The sequence below is a fragment of the Phasianus colchicus genome, chromosome 6 (assembly GCF_987193195.1).
Source record: "Phasianus colchicus chromosome 6, bPhaCol1.hap1.1, whole genome shotgun sequence".
Taxonomy (NCBI): Eukaryota; Metazoa; Chordata; class Aves; order Galliformes; family Phasianidae; genus Phasianus; species Phasianus colchicus.
The window spans coordinates 19,480,012-19,503,982 of record NC_143441.1 but is presented as its reverse complement, the minus strand read 5'-3'; the positions used below and the strand labels follow the sequence as shown (position 1 = coordinate 19,503,982).

The 23,971-nt window shown below is 38.5% G+C and overlaps 1 protein-coding gene across 1 annotated transcript in view; it reads right to left on the bottom strand.

The window, feature by feature from the left end:
* RFTN1 (raftlin, lipid raft linker 1) overlaps positions 1-23,971 on the bottom strand; it is a 93,688-nt gene that overhangs the window by 14,177 nt on the left and 55,540 nt on the right. Inside the window, exons 5-7 of the mRNA XM_031590185.2 lie at positions 15,695-16,112; positions 12,160-12,363; positions 3,466-3,581 (exon numbers count right to left, since the gene is read on the bottom strand). Of these exons, the coding sequence (XP_031446045.2) occupies positions 3,466-3,581; positions 12,160-12,363; positions 15,695-16,112 (738 nt within the window). The remainder of the gene's footprint in view (positions 1-3,465; positions 3,582-12,159; positions 12,364-15,694; positions 16,113-23,971) is intronic.

Sequence of the window (23,971 nt, the reverse complement as noted above, 5' to 3'; positions counted from 1 at the left end):
ACTTTGCTCGAGGAGAAAGAGTTAAATCACTCAGAGCTATTACATCCTGTCTGCTGCTTGGCGGGACCACATACTGTGACAGCTGCAAGCTTTACATCCTCTACAGACTGACATTTTACACACATAACCAGTGCATCACATTGTTCAGCTTGTTTTCTCTTTTAGCCTTAGCAATTAAAAAGGCAGCACATTTCCCACTAAGAGGTGTGCCAGCCCCCTCTCTTTTGCCTTTATGATTAAACAGCAAAACTTTATCTTTTCATTGAGAAAGGTTCTCTAGATTTCATTTTATTACTGAGAGCATCAGTACATGCTGCATGTCTTCCTACGTTGAACAGCCTTCTTTTGTTGTGGCTGGGATTCTTTTCATTTGTTTGTTTCTTATTCCTAATTGGGACACAGCACAATACATTTGCACAGTTCAGATCACACCTGAACAAGTCTATAGCTCTTCCAGACATTCTATCTGATACAAACTTTAAGTAAGAATCCATTATACACGTTTATGTCATGCTGCCCATCGGTGCTTCCACTGCTGCCTTGGTATAAATGAAAAAGACAAATGGAAAAGGTTAGTCTAGACCACAGCTAAACCTGTATAAAAAAATACGAAATTCTACATTAATGAGGCATTCCACTGTTCCAAAACTATCTCTGCGGTAACATTTTGATCTACCAATAATATTAACAAAGCATCAGGGCATCTCCTGTCAGTAATGGACAGTCTTTCCTATTTTCTGTATCTCCCATTGTATCTCCTCTGCCCCTTTGTTATTCCATGCTCACTGTAAATAAAGGTGGATTTCAAGGAAGATTAAGTGAGGAACAATCTGATTTTCTGGTTAGGACACTGGACAAGTGCCTACAGATTCCCTTGGCTTCCAGTATTTCTTCATCATCTGATGACTTTACTTACCAATTCCTATTATCTCTCAGAAAGTATGGGGCAGGAAACAGCCAGGCAGTTACTTAAATCTCAGGGGAACAAAAAAGTGGTCAGCACTGCTCTGTCTCTATCTGGGTTCCAAACTGTTCAAGAGTTTTACAATGCCTCATCACCCTTCAGCATGCTTTTTTCTCTACTCTATTCCTCCATTTACACATTGGCGGGTAACACATTCATAATGTCCCTAAATGAGGCTATTGACCTCAGAAGGACAAAATTGCCAGGGAGTAGCCAGCATCCTCATTTCAGATTTGAGCAGAGAACAATCTGATCACACCAAGAAGTTGTGTATATGTTATCAGCTAGTTTCTAAAGCTGCACACAGACCTACCAAATCTTACACCTGGAACTAGAGACTCTTCATGTTAGCCCTCACACAGACACGGAATGCAGCATTACGGCATCTCTTGACTCATCAGATGGCTTTCGCTGGTTGATGCCTTAATCTGTTGGCCAGCTGTGCCTCCAGCCTGGGAGAGACAGGCATCACTGCTAGAATTCAAGCAAACAACATACTACCTTCCAGGGCTCTAACACTTCAAGTGGTCATGCTAGAAGACATTCCTCTCTGTGTCCTAGTGTTCAGTTATTGCCATCACTGGTTCTCATTATCAGACGCTGTCCTCATCATAGTTTGAGACAAACTTGTGTCCACCAAGAGCAAACTAAGAGAGGGCATTATGCATAACTGCATTACAATATCCTTGAGTCTCAGAGAGCCTCTCACTGGCTGTCTGAGCCAAACTGATTCAGATCAAGAATCTACTTCATCTCAGAAAGCTATCCCCACTATGGCTATATGGGACAGCTCAACCACAGTAATATCAGGGCAAGCATGTAGGATACTTGCCCCAGATATCCTCAGCATGTCATCAGGTTTAGTTTCTACTGAAAGCAATGTGTGATGTGAAGTGAGATGTAGTATGTGGGGAGGAGATCATGGGGTTCACTTTAGAAACACATGGCTAATCTGAATAAAATACTTCTATAGATGCATAGAACTAGAAAAGACAGAGAAAATCACAGTATCTCTTCCAGTTTCTACTTGAACCCATCTAGCCTTTTTGAAGCCACAGCATTCTTCAGAATTGTATTCTACTAATTTCCTTCCTGCTGTGTGACATATGACCTGAATTAATTTTTTTTTTTAATAATTTTGTACCTGGCCCTTGACTAGTCATATTTGAGGCCTCTCAAATCTTATACTGACAAAAAAGGCAAAAAGTTAACCCCTATTCAAACATCTCCTATGATTTAGGAGACCTCTACCTATTCTGTTACCTGCAACTTTTCTTTTTCCCAGGCTGAAATACACACCACGTAAAGTCTTCCTAATATGGAAGCTGTCTGTGTGGCTGATCATCCCCATTACTATTCTCTGGACACGTTCAGTGCTAACATAACTCTATGAAGAAAGGTGCTGCCAAACCATGACTTATATAGTAGTATATAGCAGTGAATGCTTGCTGTATCACACTCTATTCCTCTCCAAGCAGTTTTTGACATTCGGTTAACATTAATGCCTCTTGACATTTGCCTTCTTACTCAGCACTAACCTAAATGCTTTCATGAAACCTTCTGTCATTACCCCAAAACCTTGCTCCTGATAGGCAATACCACAACTTGACCCTAAAAATAAATTGTGGCTGTAAGTTTTTTTAAGTCTGTAATAACTGGAATAATATCATATGAAATACAGGTATCATTTTTATAGATGCACGTGGGCACAAGAAAAGCTGCTGTTAACCTCCTACGTTGTTCTTCAAGAAATTTCTAGCCATTCTAGCCATTGTTATATCCTCATTTCTTGCTACTTTAAACTCATTCTTTAAACTCATCAGCTAATGACCAAATTCCTAATCCTAGTCTCCTGGAATTTTAGATATTTAGTCTATCATCTGTCCCATTTTTCCTTAATCCATGCTTCTGGCAGATGTTGTGCCCTGCTTAAGTCTTTCCTAGGATTCCACACCATTTACGATGTATCCCAAACTGAGGGGTGGCTTGGGTCGGGAGGGACCTCAAGGATCATTAAGCTCCAACCCCCCTGGCACTGTCAGGGCTGCCAATCTCTATATCTAATACGAGGCCAGTCTGCCCAGGGCCCCATCCAACCTATAATAGATATGTAACATCTATTTCTGGCAGACTAGAACAATCAAATTATAAAAAAAAGAAAAATCTTCTGAACATTAGGCAATGTTTTTTTTCCCCTTATGATCTTTTTGCTTCTTATTGCAAAGATTTTAATCCCAGGTTTTTAAATACCTATTTGTGTATCACACCCACACTGTTCTTCCTCCCAGCTTCTCCTCCATTGAAGTAAGGAATGCATCAAAACCAAAAAAGCACTGTTCAAACACAGAGTGTGGTTAAGCTGGCATTACAGCTAACACTGACCCCTCTACCTCCATTACTTGTATGCACTGCTGAAGTAAGTACAGGAGTATGCCTCCAGTCTTGGTCTGTTTTGATTTATTAAAAAAGAAAAAAAAAAAAAAAATCAAACAAAAACATACCTTCAGTACAGTCCACTGCTCTACAACAATAGCATCATAGCCCTGCATGGTTTTATTGTCTTCCACAGCAACATCTTCAAAGAGAAATACTCCATCCATTGTTCCATGCAAGGAATCTGTGGAAACATAGTGTTATGCGTAAGCTCTATGAAAAACACCCCATGTGTAGTGAGGCATTTTAATTTAGTAATTTAGCCAGTTCTTTCAAGCATATTAATAACATGTGCTTGGAATTACATTTTCCTCCAAAAGTCCAACTGCAACAAATGTCTGAGACTAACATATTCAGCAGTTTCTAAAAGCAACCTTCACCATCCACCATTATGCCAGAGTTTGTCCTCAAAAAACACAGCTCTTGCATTTTGAGGTGTCAGAATAAATTCAGTCCTTTTCACAACCTGAAGTTGTACACATGCCTTATGGGCTGAAGACCACGTATTATGTTGCATCAACTTTTGAAGGGTTTTGAAGTGCAATGAATGTGTACCTATGCATTTATCTATTCAAGTCAGAATTCTATTTATGGAACAGGTATTGCAGATACCATGGTCTATGTGGGCTAAGGATGTTCTGGCGTATTTAAATGCTGTAAAAGAAAAGATACATTCATAACTATTTCATTAACTTATGAAGGTTTTTTGACCATCTGGTTTAGTGGCTCTCTGTTCTCATTTATATTCCCAGCATGTTCAGCCTTTTTTCAGACTAAACACACTATTAAAGTTACTTCAGCAGCACCTTCCCCTTGAACTTAGCTGTATATTTTATTAGCAGCAGTCTCCCCAGAGGCAAGCATTCGGTTTTGTCAGCTCCACGACACAAGAGTTCAATTAATTGAAAAAATACCTTTCCTTGCTAAAATAAATTATGAAATAGCTGTTTATAAAATATACTACATAAACAGTTCCATACTCTTTATGAACACTAAGAACTCTCACACTGTCACAAGCATGCTTCTCATCCTACCCTTCAGATTTAAAGAATACACTGGCACTGTACAACCAACTATGAAGACCCTGCTCCTCCACCTGCCTAAATGCAATAGTATTTTACACTACAGTTTCTTTGTATTTTTAGGGAAATCTTGCTCCTTGCTGAATCAATAGATCCCTGAACTGACTTTGCAGGCAATTCTGCTCAGCCATTTCAGCTAGTCTTCCTACCCTCCATAGTGGATGTTGGGAAGCAAGAAACGCTAGCAGGAAGGCATCACTGCCTCCACAGGAAAACAATCAATTTTCACAGAGTGAAAAGGATTAAGGTTTCTTCCCTCTTGTATGTACAACCCCAGACACACCTGATAAGATCTAAACTCTGTTTATTACACAGAAATGCATAGCTCACAACAAACCAAACTACTACAGCTGAAGGCTGCTGTTTACAAATATATATAGTAAGACTGATATTTCCAGAGATTTGCACATTCCTTCATTACCTGCATAGTCCACTACTCTCTTCTGCTGAAGTTTCTACTAAGTCATAAATAAGCAGATGCAAAAACTCACTGCTAATATAAAACTGGATTATTTTTTTTTCAGTTCAGTTGAGTTGCAAACCACTTAATAGCAACTTTCTTTGAAATTCTTTTAGGAGTCTCAAAAAAAGTAGAAAAACACTGTTTACCTACTGACAGTCTCCACAGATTACTTTCCTGCCATTTAGACTAAAAAGAAGGAAGGAGACTACTCATGACTACAGTGAGCCATTATTATACTTTGCTCCAAGGAGGAAAAACTAGACTACAAAGCAGTAGTTCCTGTCTTCTAGATAGAGGTCTCATCAGAATGAGGTGAACATGCATTTTTGTTATGAAATAACAGGGAAAGTCACTAAAGTAGCTGGTTACAAGTTAGAAAACATAGGGAGAACATCTTGTCACATAAAGATAGGTATAAGATCTCATTATTATATTTTATTCAGAAGTGGTACTTTGTTAGGTCCTACATTTCAAAGTGGGAACCAACTCAACTTCTGTACAGTACACCATATTCCAACACCAAAACCCCCATCCAAATCTGTTTTAGGATACACAGCATATAAATAGCCCTTTACTTTCCTAGTGCAGGTTTCACAGAACAGCACTGAGGGCTGAAAACAGAATCCCATGCATCGCAACTATACAGAGACATCTTAAATTTCTAAGGCAAGCTCTATACATAATCAGAGTACTGCTAGTGTATCGTGAATTCTGCTGATGAATTTCAATGTCACACTGTTGGCACAACTGCAGCTTGAGCTCTGCCCACACATTTGCCAGCAAATTAGTAAGTGATCAAAACACAATCAGCATGCGTGTGTTTACACTCTCTCATAAATCATCCTTTATGTTTCATTCTGCTATGCATTCCACTTGCACAGTTCAGAGCTTACACATATGTGAACATTATGGCACATATGTAATGTTTTAGAAACGAATAGACGAGCTTGTGAGACCCTACAGGGAGCAGATAAACTTAACTGCACTTCCTTGTTGAATGTACAACGATTATTGTCAAAGGCTACATCCAGTCCATCCTAAAACCTGTTAATTTTTTGGCCAGGAGAGAACCTGACAGAAAATGAGAAAAACAGAAGGGGAAAACTTATGAGAGAAAGACAGCTGCTGCATAATGGTGTCTGTTCAACACAGTGATAATAGTGGAAAATTCCATAAGATAAATTGCTTGATGGTACTCATTAAGATCATCCCTTAAACATAACCGAGCTTCCTCTCTACCAGCTCTTCAACTTTCCTGCCATAACTACGTCTGCCAATTCTTACACCTTTGCAGCACATTTTTCCTTTTACTGGCTGAAAATGAAGGTAAAGGAAAGAAATAACTGGAAGAAATAGTAAAGAATAATCAGATCATGAATTTAATCCCAGGTGAAGCATCTGGTATGCTAAGAATAAATGGGAGACAGAGAATATCAGAAAGGGTGTAAAGGCATCTTAATTTGGAGAGAAGGAACATAGAGCCCATGCTACAGTGTCAGGATTAGCACGAGTTTTAGGGAAACTCTCACACAGGTGTGAAAGGGCAAAGAGTTCAACAGACACATTGAGTCTACCTGCAACACCTTTATCCCACAGATGCTGTAAACTCTGCAGCAACTTGGGCAACAGTCGTGTAGGATTCACATCACCTTACAGTATAGATTTATGATAGAGATGCCTACAGCTGAATTTGTTATCCAAGGCTCTCTTTTACAACCGATGAGAAAAAAAATAGCATTACTTTGTACAGGACCCAATTTACACACAGTAAACACACATTCTTTCTCATCCTCCTGCCCAGCAGCTCAGCCACGGGGCGGTATCCATATTATTTATAAGCTCCTCCAGTCCCAGCTCTCCCAAAGGACAAGTGCTCAAGCCCCTGACAGCGATGTTCTGCTAAACCAGCCTCAGTCTGTAAGCATTTTCCTTGCTCCTTGTGGGGAAGTGTCCAAAACTGGACACGGTATGTCATGCAGAGGCAACCTTAATGAGCGTCAAGTAAGGGAGGACAATTGCTTTCTTTTAATTACTGGCAGTACTCTCATCAACACAGTCTGATAGACTGTTTTCCTTCTCCATGGCTATGGCATATTGTTGGTTCGTGATCAGCTTGCCACCCACTAATATTGCCCAAGGCTTTTTCAACAGAGCTGCTATCCAGACAGGCAGTCTCTATCCTACATGTGTACAAGGATCACCACCTTCACAGAGGCAGGACATTTGTCCTCAATGAATTTTAAAAGGCTCCTGCTGGCCTGTTATTCCAGCCTGTCCAGGTCCCTCCAAACAGCAGCCGAACCCTGATGCACATTAACTGCACCTGGAATATGATAAAATCTGCAAACTTGGTAATAGTCCACTCCCTCACCTCCTCTGCACCATCAATAGAGATGTTAAAACACAACACAGCCCAGGAGAGAAGTCTGTGGTATTCTTGTTAGTTCAGGTAAAGCACGACCTACTAACTACTACCCTCTAAGTGCAGCCACGTAACCAGTTTTTTTACTTGTCTAGTCAGCCTTCCACATAGGCTGAAAAATATTGTGCGATCCAGTGTCAAACTTCCTTTCTGAAGACACCCAGCATGACAACCAATGTTTTCTCTTCATCCACAAATCCAATCATTTTATCACAGAAGGTAATATGTTTGGTGAAGTATGATTTACTTGATAAATCCATGCTGACTGTTCACAACAAGTTTCCTCTTCTCCATGTGTCCAGAAACATGTTTCAATAGGATTCACTCAGTGAATTTTCCAGGGGCTGAGGTGTACCTGACCACCCTGTTGTTTCCTGGATTGTCCCTTTGTTCTTCTAGAAGATGGGTGCAACTTTTACCTTTTTCTGATATTGGAGAACTCCTCTAATCTCCGTGACCTTTCAAAGACAACTAACAGCAGCCTCATTACCACATCAGCCAGCTCTCCCAGCACCCTTAGATGCAGACCACCTAGTCTCAGAAACTCAAGCAATCCCTGTCTTGATCTTCACCCACGGCTGCTGGTCCTCTGCCTTCTTGAATCTCAACTCTGAACTCAGATATCTGGGAGAACACATTAATGAAGACTGAGCCAAAGGAGTCACGAAGTATTTCTGCCTTTCTGAGGTCTGCTGCTGCTAAACCACATACTCCAGTGCACCTACCTCTTTTACACATCTGAAGTGAGATAAAGTGGATCACAACACAAACGATATTGGTCTAGGTCTAGACCTCCACCAATAATAATGCCTGCTCTTGGCAACAACACATGCAGACACACCTGCAAGGCAGATTCATCTGTTTATCTGGCTGAATCTTAACTAACCTATCTACAAAGATCAGCCATCCAAAGCTTAGATGGTGAGCTGGTCTTTCCATTTTCCACTGCTTCTCACACAAAGTATTTTTCTCTAATTCTAATGCAGTTGTATTCCTTTTTGGCAATCTCTTGTCTAACAAGATTTATCTCCTGGAACTTAGCTTAGCCTATTAAGTGGGCTTTAATAATTCCAAATATTAGTTGACCTGCAAGAACACAGTAGTTAAAGCAGTAAAACAAGCCATTCTGACTTAACAGTTTGTGTATCATTTAGCAGTCTTTACTCTTGAAATAACATAACTTCACTCTTTCTTTAAAAAAAAAAAAAAAAAAAAAAGCCTCCAAACAAAGGTTACAATCATTGTCCCTCCTCTGAAAATGTTCTATTACCACTGCATTTTTTATTAAGGTATCCCACTGTGCACAAAAAGCTATTTTCACTGGTTGTATAAATATTTGATGTAGCTCTGTTGACAAAAAGCTATTTTGATGTTCTTGCTTCTGATTTACAAGAAGTATATGGGAAAAGATTTCTTCCCTTACCATGACAGCTCTTCTAGTGCGCAACAACTTTCACTGTGTTGTCTTTGAACTACAAATTCCCCTCATCTAGAAAACTAACCTTTACGCTGCTGCTGCTCTCAAAAAGAAAACAAGATATCTGGGGCTATATGTGTCACGTGATCTGAATGTTGGCCTTTGCTTCACATTTATATTCTTCTCTCCCTCTGAACCTTTTCACCTTCAGTACACACAGAGAAAATAATTCCATATGGATGATAAAAATACCAGCCATCTCTGTGGATAAAGTGAATAAAATTGGCCAAATGCATCACTGGTTCATTTCTGTCAGGAGCAGTGCAAATATAACAGAGATGATCCATTTGGCCTTTCAAAAACCCAACTAATTTCCTTTTACAAACAACTCATCTTCTGTTTCATTTGCTTGTTTTGTCTTAAAGTCTTGTCAGTGTTTTATGGATGGTTAGCTGGCTTTCTCTAAGTTTGAAAGCCCAAAAATTCACAGTCAGTAGAAAAGCAAATACCAAATGTTTAAAGAACTGTAGTTCAAAATGACTGAAGATGATCAAACTTACAATTACTCTGTTAACGCCTGGAAGTACAACCTTAGCTTTTAGTCTTTCTCCCTTCCCATCCGCACCTACTTTCATACTGCTGACTGAAGACTTGCTGTTGTAAGAAAGAAGCTGATCTCATCTGTTAGATCTTTTCCATTTTCACTGTTATTAACTTGTACCTTGCTCTACTTCTCACTGGAAGAGGGAATGGGTGAAGTCCTATGATAACTTCAGATCATTAGACAGTATCAGTTACACCTGGGATTACAAGAAGTACTAGTAATGACAAGATATGTGGTGTATCTCTGAACAGTTTACGAAGTGTAATTTGCAATTTTATTACATTTCTGGTATGATGAGCAAAAAGAAACAGTTGCTAACAGTGAATTTTAAAATTCTTTTACATACAAATTATTAAACTGTTGGCAGAAGAAAGAAACAAATTCATATATGCTGACAATCTGGAAATCTTCACTTGATTGGGCATTCCAAGGACAAGGGGGAGAAGAAGAAGATAACAACCCTGCTTTTAAGTCTAATAAGCAAAGTAATGAATTCATACTTTAAGGCAAAGAGAAAAACCAGTTCCCAGTACAAAGAAATGTAATATAACCAATTAGAGAAAATATGCTAATATTACCTTGATTTGGAAAAGGATTAATCAGTGAATACAGAGATCAGCTGTAAAGAGCTGGACAGGCTGCCTTAAAAGACTATAAAAAGAAAAGAAACAGGACGCCCTCAGCCTCTTCTTTCTTCCCACCCTCCTGGATGGTTTCATATGGGCTGGTACAAGACTGAAAAATATCTACTGCTTTGCAGCATAGGAAAATTTTAGGATTTAAATAATAAATATTTAATTACAACTGGGACCAACTTATGGATATTCTTAGTAAATATTTTTCTAATAGTGTGGTTTCGGCATTTTACCTTAACTGTACTGATACCCTTTTAAAATCTTTAACCTACAGCTTTTCTGACTACTAAAATTTCCTGTAACAGCAAGATGATAATAAAAATGTTTATCAACTGCTCATCTTCAAGCTCTAATCTAACTTAATCCTGAATCTGTATGCTTTTATATAAAACGCTGTCCTGTTTGCATAGAAACTTTATTGCTGTCCTCCATGCGAATTTTATCTGTGTCTGTAGGCAGTTACCCGGTACTCCTCATTGTGTATCCAAGTACATGAACTTCCCTCAGTCCTCTGTTATATAAATGAACTTCAGAAGTTTAAATAACAGAAAAGTGCTGTGTTTAAAACATTTTAGAGTACATTGATAAGCAGTTTTTATTAAAGAAAACACTAAGCCTTATATAGCCAATTAGATTTGGCTCTTCGAGTTGCAATTTATACACATAAAGTAATTGACCACGTTTTTAAATAAGTTAACTAGCAATTACAAGGCTTTCCAGGAAGCTGTATTATGAAAGCATTCCATCAACTGAACTTTAGACCTTCAATTTTTGCTACTTGCTGCAAAATGAAAAATTAGAATTGTTATCCCAATTGACTTTCACCATAACCAACTGTGTTTTATCACAGGCCACGGAATTCTGATTCACAGTAAAATGGGAAGAAGATGCTCTGGAAGCAGTTTTATAGTTCTGTGGCACAAACCCATGAAATTTAGTAGCAGTGCCCAGACTACGAATTACCACATCCTCTTGGAAAAACAAACCAAAATTAGGTGAAAGACTCACAGCACTCCCAGGATTTGGGAATAAGAATTTTAACTATGATGCATACTAGTGTAACACTGTAACACAATGGAAAGTACAACAATGACAGCAGAGTAGCAAAGCCCTATGCTGCAGCAAGCAAGAATATGCTCAAACACAGCAGCCATGGACACAGAAACATAGGAAAGAATCTACGTGTCCTTGGAAGACCTCAGCTACGCATGGATCTGCAGTGAAATACCTTCACCTCTACTGCCAACTCTTAAATGAGGTGTTTGAAGAGGTGGATCCCGGCTCTGTCCCTCCCAGTCACTCAGGTGCACTGCTTGCCCCTGAGCTCCCCTGGGTTGGCCCTGCCTTCCCACCAGGTGCTCAGTCACTCTTTCAAGCTGTGAAAAAGCAACTAGTCACCTAATTTTCCAATAAAATTAATATGGCTATAACTTCAATATTTTTATGTTTAAGTGTTTCCCTTGGTTTGTTCTCATGGTCCCTTGGCTATGTCTCTGAAATTCCTATTATGCACCGTAATTCTTTCTGTGCAACAAGCTTCACTTCAGTGTCACTATGGGGACAAGCAGTGTAGTACAGATTGGCTACCGTATTAAGCTGAATTCAGTGCTATTCACAACATGCAAAAATCTTGTTTTTAATCTTAATACCAATGTTGACACCCATCACAGATTTGAAACTTGTATCAATAGGATGAAACGAGAAAGCAATTTGGTAAAAATACTGTGCCATCAAAATGGAAATGTCCTCTATAAGAACTGGGGCTAGGCACTAGCCAGACAAAACCAGAGCACTGTCATACCTTTAATTTAAGTAATCTGCTTTACTATCTTAGTAATTCAATTCAGCTCACTTGGCACTGTTTATTAAGTCCATGTATTTCTGCAGTTACAGAAATGTCTCTATTATGTTTATAAAATACAACACACGATTTCAGTTTGCCTTATTCAAATGCCAAAATATTTTCTGTACTTTCATTCCACTTCACTGAAATAGGCTGATCTAAAACAAATATTCCCCAAGATCATATTAAAGCTTGTTTAATGTCTTCTCCCAAATGTCTTCTCTTGAAAGATAATGACCTCTATTAGCGGAGAAAGGAAAATAATCACAACATAATGCTCTCTGTAATTTCCATACCATTTACCATTCCAAGGCTGAAGATGGCGTTCACCAATGAGCCTCCTTTCCTGAAGTGATCTGTCATATGCTCCAGCCAATTTGCTTCTAAGCTGTTGACAGTCTGCCCATTCCTGGAGATCCTCATAGGGATTGTCACCGTATAATACTGGCTGCATCTCTGTGGGGTTTTGGGCTTGTTGAAGAGAGTGAAGATCTCTGTTTCTACCAAAAAGTAAAAATGGAGTAATGCAACAACCATATTATGGTACTTCAGCTAAAACAATACTGTTTGCTCACAGCCTTTCACACTACACAAATGCAATTACTTGGGACATGCTTTTCTTTTGATGACATTTCTGCGCTGCACAACAGAGTAGGGTCTCGAAATCCATCACAGTATTTTGACTGCTGTTACAATATTTGTTACTAATAATGGATTCACTGTTGATAATAAAAAAATTACAGATATTCATACTTAAGTACTAATAGACAACCCTTCTACTGGAATTAGCAGTACAAACCAAGATACGAAAGCAATTAAACTCCACAAACTGCACGAAGTACTGCAGAAGTCACTAACAATTAACACACAGAATATTTTTATTTTTTCTACTGAATGCATTTTAAAAGAGGTGTGACCGAGGACAGTTCAAATGCTGCTGCAAATTTAGGAGAGACAGCGTTCAATGGATCATGACCATTAAGCAAAAGTATTAAATAACTTGGTTTGATAATGCAGTGGCATGAAACCAGCAAGCAGCAGACACATCTAAAGAATGCAATGAATCATAAATACAGAGACAATACTAGCTGGTTAGTTGATTTACTCTGGGTCTGAGCCAAGGTGAGACACAGACACAAGAGAAAAAGAATAATGAAAGCAGCGCTCTGCATGGTCTCAAAAATGAGACTAGAATCTGTTCTGTATCTCCTCTTGTCATTACAAAAAGTCACTGCTGACAGCAGAGCTGGGGTTTCGCAGCTCTGAGGCTGGAAGTAAATTTAAGTGCAGATTGACTATTGACTTCCAAGAGCCAAAAAAAATCTCTTCAAATAAATATAAAAAGCAAAAACCTTTGATGAAATCTATTCACTCAGCAAGCTCCTCATGTTTCCAAGTTATTATATTGTAATCTCAAGTATTAAAGAAAGTAATGTCACAAGAAATGTTAAGACTGCTCTCTAACAGAAATGTCCCTGAGCTCAAAGTGTGTAAAATGAAAAAGACGTTAGAAAGCAGAAGATCAGGAACAGGCTGGCAGCACTTGAAGAAGAGACCAGGAAGCTCGCTATATAACCAAACATTAGAAAGAGACTTAATGATCTCAGACGTGAACAATGGTTAAAACAAACCGAAAGAGAGTCTGGCAGTTCACCACTTAACAAATCTTCTGGCAGTTTACCATTTAACTAGAAAGAATAAAATGATGATCATCCTAACTCAAAAGAGTATGCACAGAAAAATTCTACATCCATTTTGATCCTGACCCTCAAAATACACTCATGTTGGAAATGGAGATCTTTCTGATGTGTACGAAGACATTACACTAAAAACAGCACATCATGGAACTGGAAATCCAGAGGGGGGTGATAATTTGGATTTGACATTGGGCTGCTAAAAATGTTCATTTAAATATGTGTGGGAATCTTTCAGTGTTTGACTTGGTTTTGTAATTGTCGTTACATCAGTTCCGCTAACCAGTGTTCCAGTTACTACAGCCAACAGCTTTCACCAGGCAGCCTGTCTGCTCAAGCTTGGACAAAGACACCCTCAGTTTACTTCTAAATAATAGAGCACTTGCAGTATGTGTGCCTTGTTTATGGGCAAAGCATTTTTAACAATGTTTTGAGAGCCCTTTAATAAAGGGCGAAGTAGATGAGCATTACAAAATACTCAACAACAACAACAAAGCATCATAAAAATAACACCTGAGTAGCGTTAAACCTATACTGAACAAAATTAAGATTCCACAAATGGAAAAAAACCATAATGTTTTTTTTTCAAAGTTTAATGCAGGGAAGAAGGAGTTTAAGAGAGATCACTTCCTATGGAACAAGTAAGGTAACAGGAAAAAAAAAAAAAAAAAAAACACCTGGTACTTTCTACCTTCATGCTTTCAAGGAAGGATGGAGCATGGTGCCAAAGACTGAAATACATTTTCCATGAGAGGAAAAGGGAGTGCTCTAATAATAAAAAGCCATACAAGAGTAATACAGAAATCAGCAATGTTGTACAGGCAATAGATATGGGAAATCCTACTGTAAGTGAGCTATTTCATTTTCTGTCACAAAAAAGTGCCCTCTCAGAAAGTATCTGCTTAACTCAACAAAGAAAAATGCACCAGAAATAAATAAAGTAGAAAAACACTCAGAGAAATAAAAGATAAATATGGAAACTAAACACACTTTTTAAAATAAAACCTCTTATCTGGCAAAACAGCAGCTGTAATAAAATCCTGCGGTGTTTTAGATAAATATTAAAGAAGATTTCAGGTGATCAGCCTTGTCTTATGCAGAAATACTAAGAACATGGTTACCTGCAACAAAAGATTTCCACCATCAAAAAGATAATAGCTATGTTAACTCTCTCAAGGACAGCATACATGAAAACAGAAAGTACTGGTCTGATTTGAGACAGACATCTAATTTAGAACTATAAAACATAGAGGGCTTCTATAATGTGCAAGATTCTAGAATAAAACGGAAGAAATGATTCAGCTAACAGAAATGCTTTGACCTAATCCAGATGCCTCCTTGCCCAACAAAAACTGAAAAAGCATAATGAAAAGTTACTTGAGAATGATACAAATCTGATGACAAAAACCTAATTACACAAAAATGCAATGGAAACTAAGACAATAGTCCAAGTGCAAATAGTCCAAGAATGCAAAGTCATTCTCAGTCTTACATTACAAAATCCCCAAAGGGCCAAGAGTGTGCAACTGAATCTATGTAAAACATAAAGAACGGTGATAAATTAAAGTCAAGGACGGCACCAGCTCAAAGGAATGTAGATGGAATTTCCTTACATAGATTGATAACTTGTAAGGAAAGTAAGCAAAGCAGTGAGAGAAAAATAAGTGTACACAATATCTTCTAGGGTGTAGGCAAGTAGAGGAAATAAAGCTATTTGGAAATTTAAAACTGAAAATGGGGCAAGAATCTTTTCTGATGACTTTCAATTTTCTAAACTACTCTGGCCTATGTCCTATTTTAAACAACAATTTCTGGATATACTTGATGTAAATATCAAGTATCACAACAAATACAGAAATGAACGATTTCAGCAGAACAGCAGGGAAAATAAGTCTTTACACTCAGGCACAGGAACAGGCCATAACACAGCTGTACCTAGTTATATCAGCTCTTCAGCTGCCACCTGACTTACACTCAATCACTGTAAACTGTGTAACTGCTGAAATTGGGTTACGTGGTGCATTTGCTGCACCCATTCTTTGCTACCACAGAGGTATGTTCCTCTCCTTGCCTGTACCCCTGAAGGAGCAGGAAACATAATTGGCTTTTATGTATTAGAGGTCACAGCAATACTTACCATCAGTAGGTGGTTTTGAGCATCGTGCTGGCGTTTCATTCTCTGCAATTCCATTCTGTGTGTCTGCAGCTTCTCTCCCACCTGGGTGCTCATGTTGTTCTTCACTGCCCTTTATAGACTTGCAATTGGGCTCCGCTGCAGCTTGTCCTTCACCTTTCCTGCCTTCCCTGGATGTGGCACATTGGTCAGCATTCCCCTCACCTGGTGCTGGAGTACTGCATCCATTAATGCCATCTATTTTCTCGCCATCCAGCGAAGCGTGATCCTCAGGGCAATTTGAAACATTTTTATTATCTCTGGATTGCACAGAGTTGTTACTGGCAGGTGTCAGAGAGGAGCTGACAAGGCAGTTCTTTTGGGAATGGTACTGAGGTATAATTCCAACAAATTTCAAGCCTTGACTTGCTGCATCTTGAATCTACAAGTCAAAGAAGATTACATTTTAACCTTCAAGCTGTCTTAGCTAAATAGAAATACAGCAAATAACACCCTTCAAGGGAGCTATAGTATGTCATTTTGCTACATTTGTCCACTACCAGAGGAAATTGCCATGTTACATTTACATAAAAAGTTAAATTCTAGTGAAGCAGGATGAAAAGTCCTTTAAATTGTCTGCTGTAATGTGAAATTGCATGCACGTGCACACACACACACACACACAAAGGAAAGAAAATGCCCACATATTTCTTCATAAAGTCTTTGTCTGAAACGTTTATTCTAAATTACCAGAGGTGGCATTACTTACATGAAGTTTTAGTTTCAATCTTATGCAGTCACTCAATATTACACCTTCTGCTGTATTAGGCACGTGATTATGACATTTATGCAAGGAAAAGGTTATTAATTCTCTCTGTAATATGCACCATCATAACAACAGTTGTTGTTTTTCCTATTTTGGATTCAGACACAAATGGCAGGCTTTCACATAATGAGTACATAAAAGCAATGTTATTTTAATATATTGCACTTGGGGAGACACTGAACTCCAAAGAACAGTTGTGAGAAGAGCAAAGAAGAATGAAAACAAAGGGGCTGCATTATTAATCCTTTACGTTTTAGGTAGAGAAAGAACATGAAGGAATCAGATCACAAAAGATTCAGAGAAAAAAATATAGGGTGAGTCATAGTGATAAACAGATAAAGCAGGAATTAACTAAGGAAAGCTTGAGAGGAAGCAGAAAGAGAAATCTAACGCAAAGACTCAGCACTATGGAGCCCCTTCCAAGAGATTTTAGTATCACACTCCTGGAACAGAGTGGGCCAGATCTGTGTGAAAATGCGTGAGGATTCATTTATCAAAATCACTACCAGAAAAGGAAAGGTTTCCATGTATTGTGTACACTTTGTATAATATAAAGTCTAAACATACATAAATATTTCAAAAATAAATGGCTTAAGAATGGAGAAATGATTTAAATTCCTGTGCGTACCGTGTCATTCCAGGGTGTTAAATTGTCTGAAGTGTTCTCTGACATGAAACTTGCATGAAACAGTTAAGGCTTTTTTTTTTTTTCCAGTAGCAAATGAAATACTGCATGTTACATGCACCTCTAGTTTGAAAGCACAGAAGATGGAACAGAAAAACAAGAATTTTTTTTAAGAGGCAGTTTGTTTCTGCATCTTCCCTACCCAGAATTACCTTTTTTAAAATGAATCGTCTACTTCCTGCTAATGTGGTACTGTTCTAAACATACAAATGTGCAGATGATACCTGATCAACAAGAACTTCCTCTTTCAAACCAAAGTTGTACTTTCCATGTTAAATTAACTCTTAATTTTGTGATGGCAGGAACTTAACAGAGCTGTTCAGGAAGCAAAGGCAACATCCTTCACAGGTGCTGGACCTGACGAACGTGAGTGCTGCCTTAACAAAAGCTCATAGCTAAAACTGGAACAATAACCTCTATATAAGACTACTGCCAGCAGTATCCTGATCATATGGATGTGTGGCTACAAATAAAGCTGGAATGTAATGGCCTTGCTCAGAAAGGTTCCTGTGAATGTCAGCAATAGATGCATTCATAATATGCTTAAAGTTCCCGAATCCCTATTGCAACTTCACAAATATTTTTCATACGGCCATTGAAAGAATTACAGATTCAGTTCATCTGTTACCACTAATCTAAACACGCATCACTACATTTGTTTGGTAGGTTGCAGGGCAGCTAATTATAGAAATTTATCTTGCACACAACTCGTAAGAGTGTGAGGATAGTACATATGCAGTAACGTTACTGGTCCTGGAACACTGCTTGTCAACCCACAGCAGGTTCTCCCACACAGTGATTTGGATGAGAACAGCTTTCACAGCTATTGGAGCAACATTATACAGTCTTGGCACACGTAAAGAAAACGTGTGTGTTCTAAGGAGTACCTGAACCTGAGGTTTTCCTTTGGAGGCTCTTGTTCTCCAAGGAGAGAGGATGAGAATTGAAAAGGGTCCAGAGGAGGGCCACAAAGATTATGAGGGGGCTGAAGCACTTCCCCTGTGAAGACAGGCTGAGGGAGCTGGGCTTGTTCAGCCTGGAGAAGAGAAAGTTGTGGGGTGACCTCATTGCAGCCTTCAGCCTACGAACAGGAGGGGAGCCAATTCTTTACAAGGGTAGATAACAGCAGTACTAGGGCAAATGGTTTTAAGGTGAGAGAGCAACGATTTAGGTTGGATATTAGGGAGAAGTTCTTTACCAAGAGAGTGGTGAGGTGCTGGAACAGGCTGCCCAGAGAGGTTGTGGATGCTCCATCCCTGGACGTGTTCAAGACCAGGTTGGATGGGGCCCTGGGCAGCTTGGTCTAGTATTAAATGGGGAGGTTGGTGGCCCTGCATGTGGCAGTGGGGTTGGAGTTTGATGATCCTTGATGTCCTTTCCAACCCAAGCCATTCTGTGATTCTATGATATTCTAAGATGTATTAGTCTAATAGTTTAGCAGAAAGATTACAAAGAGAGAATTTGTCTGCACTATATAGAATACACCATCTTACTTAAACCCATATTTCAGATTCTCCTCATTACATAAGGGAGAACCAACCATTGTTTTCCATCAAGCCAATTTAACAGGAAATGATACATCAACAGTGCAATGTGAGCTGCAAAACAGCAAAGTGATGCATCAGCAGATGCAAACAGTCTTTCTTACCAACTTCTCACAAAAGCATGAAGAAGCAAGCTTTTATCATAAAGTATGAAGCCCTAACATTTTCAAACTGCAAACAAAACTAATTTTATTTTTTGGTATCGTACTTAAGAGTTTCATTAGCAGAGAATTTTAGTTGTCTCCAGATCCAGAATGATTTACGCCACTCCCTATACATTCCTATCTCCTGTTACCTGTATTAGAAATATCCTAACTAGAAAACCCAAATCCCCAGATGCAGAGAAGTGCAGACTCCGCACCCTGACTGGCTGTGCCCAAGAATGATGAGTACTGGTGCAGTAGGGCTGTTTCCATCAGCCACCTCCAAAGCTCTTTGCAGCCCTGCAGGCGTTCAGCCTTATCAGGTATCCCATGCTTGTACAGAGAGACAACAGCGTCTGCTCATGCACACCAGCCATGCAGGGAAAATACCTAGCAAAGGCTGTCAGAAAGAGGGCAAAGCGCAGGAGAAAGGAGGAGGAGTAAAGCAGAAGTGGAGGGAAAGAACACGGTGCTGCTCTGACAGGCTCACCCAGAACACCCTCCAGACCAGATAAATACTACTATGAGTTGTTTTTATGTGCCAGCTTGGAGAACAAACAGGGTAAAGCATTCACCATTCTGCAGTATATTACTAAATAAGAGGAAAAAGCAGAAGAAATGCATCTCCACCACGTGCCACATAAAAAAAGAGAAAGATAAAAATGCCCTTACACTTAAGGGATCCATACTAATTTCAATTATTTTACTGACAGTTTTTTTTATGTTTTATAGATGCTACATACTTGTTCTTTACATTTAGGGAAATCCCTAAAAGGGAAACTCCAAAAAAACAAAACAAAACAAAATTATTTTGTTCTTTCCCCAGATAGGAACAGAAACATTTTTAGTGTCTCATAATGTGTGGCTTGAATGGTATTAACCACAAAAACAAAAACAGGTCTCCAACACAGAAGACGTTGTTTTACTGCAGAAGCAGAACTTCACTCATTTATTTTAATTTGAGCAAAATCCCAAGAGGGTACATCTAAATCAGCCTGTAACTGGCTTCTATCAATCTGCACTTATGCCAGTTTAAAAATAGAACCTGTTTGAAGAGGAGGTGAAATTTCATGTGTACTGAAGGCCAATGCAGCTAAAGAATTCAGTATCAACCCTATAATTTGCTTGATTAGAAACCTGGCATTTTCCTTAATGGGAAAAAAAAGGCAGATTTATCCTTTGCTATCTGTGAAATAAATATCAATTCTCCCACTAACTCCTCCAAGGATAAAAACAAGCAGCGTCAAATCCTGATGTCACTACCTTAATTGAATTTTTGCTGGGGCACTTGTGTTAATGTTTCTTAAAGTTTGCAAAGCATTATTGCTTATAACTGCCTGACCACTGATTTTATACTGCTCTTGGAGAAAAGGAACCATCAGTAGCAAGAAGAACGTTACACTGAAGCAGGAAATTTATGTCCCACTTTTTCAAATATTTCTGGTTCTTTTGAAGGCTTCCTACCTAGTTAGAAAACAGCTTATGCTCTAATGCAGAGGTCTGTAACACGTTTCAGACGTTGTCTCTGTTACTAGTAGCATTATCAGCTCCAAAATAATCTATTCATAGAGAGACAGATGATATTACTTATAAATACAGAAGCTCAAGGATGCAGATATCAGGCTGATGAGAATCATACACATTTGTCAGCTTCTGTAATTGCACACAGTGAGATTCTGTACATTTGTCCCATGGGATGGCACACAGCAAATCAGATGCTTCCGGAAAGCTCAGTATAGTATTCCATCTACAGTAATAAACATAGGGAATAATGCTACATCATTTAACAATGAGAATCTCTCTCTTTGATACGGATTTTCAAGTTGTTGATTTAATATGAGAAATGCCAGGAATTTCTCTAAATTCTTGTATGCCAGGAGCTGGAAGTTGTCAGCATGCATTCAGAGTAAAAGCAGTTTTACTGATGTCATCAGGACAATTCAGTTGGTAATAGTCCTAAATGGTTCCAAGACTTCCATCTCCTGACGATCTGGATGAAAGCTATCTTTAAAACGCTGTCATTTAAAGAAAACATTTCATTAATAGATTTGCTATACATTTCATGATTAGCGAAGTACTGAAAAAAAAATTACGGCTAAAAGGGGACTGCTGCTGCTACAAAAACAACAGAAATAAACTCCATTTGGAGAAAGGACAACATTCAGCAGTGGCAGTGAACTGATTTTCTGATGGCCAGATGCATGTGGCTAGCTCTGCAGTGAGCTAAGAGAAAGACTGCTAATTAGTCCCACTGATGGGAAAACATATGGCCTTTGAAACAATAGTTCTGAAACAATTTAGCTCAGAGCTATCTAAAACTTCTTTAAACCAAACACGAGCCATCTTAGCTAATAAAATAAATGCTTGCCTGCCTGTTTGCTTGTTGTTTTTAAAAGAATAATGTTAGAGGCATTAGATTTTGTAATGCACACCAGAAACAAGATCACCATATTCTTCTACCTTCTTTTCAGGATTCAAACAAGGCCCTTTGACAACAGACACCACACCAGGGATCTTCAAGCAAAAATTATTTTGTTGTTTGAGAAGAGTACTATGTACTGTTTGACAGGAGCTGGAATTGGAAAAGGATGTTTGAGACTACAGTTCTCCAATGGTGTCCTCCTTCATTACTATTTAGTAGTACACGTTTCATTACAAATACTAGTTTGTTCATTTCTGAAAACAGATGTCTAAAATTAAGACAGGCTTTCAGCTTACCTCTGGCACTTACTGTGGATCTCACAAGCTTCCTTCTGAGAAGGCAGCAACACCCATCAAGTGTTCACTGCTTATTTTAAAATCAACTAGGCTTAACTAATGTTCTGAAAGAGTTTTATTTATTACTGAACAAGTCAAAACTTCTATGACTTTCTGGAGATACACTTTGCATCTCCAGCAGTTACAAAAAAAGGATAACTCTGCTAATCAAGTAGCAAAGCAGCAACTGATAATCATTTTTCCATTCTTTTGCTCTGAAATTCTGCTTCAGTATTTGTAAATTTCCAAACCACGTAACCTTTCTGACTGGGATACTTTGTCACTTAAGCCTGTACATCCTATGCGTTTTTATCCTTCCCCAGTTAACACTCACCTGTTCAATTCTGAATTTGATAAAGGTAGTTCCTGTTCATGTAAGTATAAGTAAATATAAATGAAGCTTATAAAAAGAAAGTATATCTGTATATCTGTATTCAGGCTTTCAAATTACCAATTATTTTCGCTATCAATTACATCAAAATAAGTCATCAAGGACAAGATGAGGGGATGCTTTGAAAAGAGTAACCATAATGCAACATCACTGGGTGTTCCTTTAAACACTGTTGTTGACACTTTATAATTCCAATGAAAACCTTGACAAAAATTTTACCACTTAAGAACTTTAGTTAAGACTATCAGAAAGAATTTGGTAGATCCAAGAGAAAATTGGTTCAAGAACAAAACCCAAAGGCAATAACTGTTTTTGCAGTAAACAGTCCCTTAAACAGAAGCACTGATTTGACACTGAGCTCTCATTGCATTTGTGGTAGAGCGGAACAAAGCACTGAACAGGGAAAAGAAAGCAAGCTTTGCAGTTTTACAACACGCTCATTGGGAGTAGACTCTGCGAATGAGAACTGAAAGCTACGAACAGAACAGGGAAAAATGTAATTAAGCAAGAATCTACTGCAACCTACTGTTACATTGAATAAAACAGAATATACACTCTTAAGACAGCACTGCCAAGAGAGATTAAGTTACAGCAAGCTGTATGTCTCCTGCTACCAGAGCCAAGAAAGAGACTAGAGGAACCAGTTACAATTCCTCTTCAGCTTCTGTCAGTTATATGTTCCTTTCTGAGAACAACACAACTGTACTAAATGTACAGTGCAGGGAAGTGCAAGCACACTTGTTCCTTTCAGTGTGCATACCATCTCAGGAGATGACAACTCCTGAAACCATACTACATCAGCTTCTGTGGCCTTGTGTGGAGTGATTCCTCTCAAATTATTGTCTTATTTTAGCATCTGCTCCTTCACTGAGCTGGCAAAGGAAGAACATTGTTGGACACAGGCTACAAAGGTTCATTGACTACAGTAGCTGCCTAAAAGCCACTGTAATACTGTACTCACTGTCCTTTTTACCCTGGAACTTCGGAAGGAAATCATGAATTTATTCATACTATGTGGGAACATAAAGAACTCTGGGATCCCTAAAACCTGTGAGATAAGAACTGTGGTATCCAAAAACGTGGGATAGGCTGCTTATGAACAGCCATCTAAGTTCATTCAACCCAAATGCTTGAAATAAACTACCAAAAAAAGCGTCCATAAAAACAGTGTCTCAAAACCTTAACTTAGACAACTGCCATTTTCCAAATACAGTTTCAAAATGGAGACCACAACTTGCATCTGAATCTTGCAAGAGAAACTCAAAAACTAGAGGTTGAACATAAGCAAAGGAAAAAATAAGGATCTATGGAGATGGATGGTTGGGCTTTGCATCTATCAATCAGTTTAGCTGGATGAATGCTTGTAGAACACCAGAAGACATTCCTTTCACTTAACTGTAATCAATCTGCAGCAATGTTGGTTTAGTGTATCTCTTCCCTAAGCAATAAAAAATCAAAAGGTTCAGGACTTCAAGCATCCAGGTTTTAAATACGAAGAATTCACTCTGAAACTTCTGGACTTCACATTTAATGTGCAGGGAACACTTTCTTTTATCTTTATATAAACCAAAGAGTGTTTCTTTTCAACCACATAGTTTCATCAAACCATCTGTTACTTGTAGCCAAAATTACAATTCGAACAATTTGCCCATATTTTATTTTAGCATAGTATAAAATATTATCATGTTTATTATTTTAAAGTTATTTTCCCACCAGACAGAAGTGGGATCATTAAAAACATTAACTACATACATACTTTGCAACATCTATTTCTGTCTTGGTCAAGGGGACAGCTCTAAAAGCTGCTGAGGGCAAGGGATTATAAAAGCACAACCACGCTCCTGGGAGAGTCCTGGAAATAGTTTTGCAATGCTCATGGAAGATACATATCAACAACACTCTTACATGGCTTTGTCAAAAGAAAAGAAGTTGAAAGAAGCTTAACCAGGAACAGA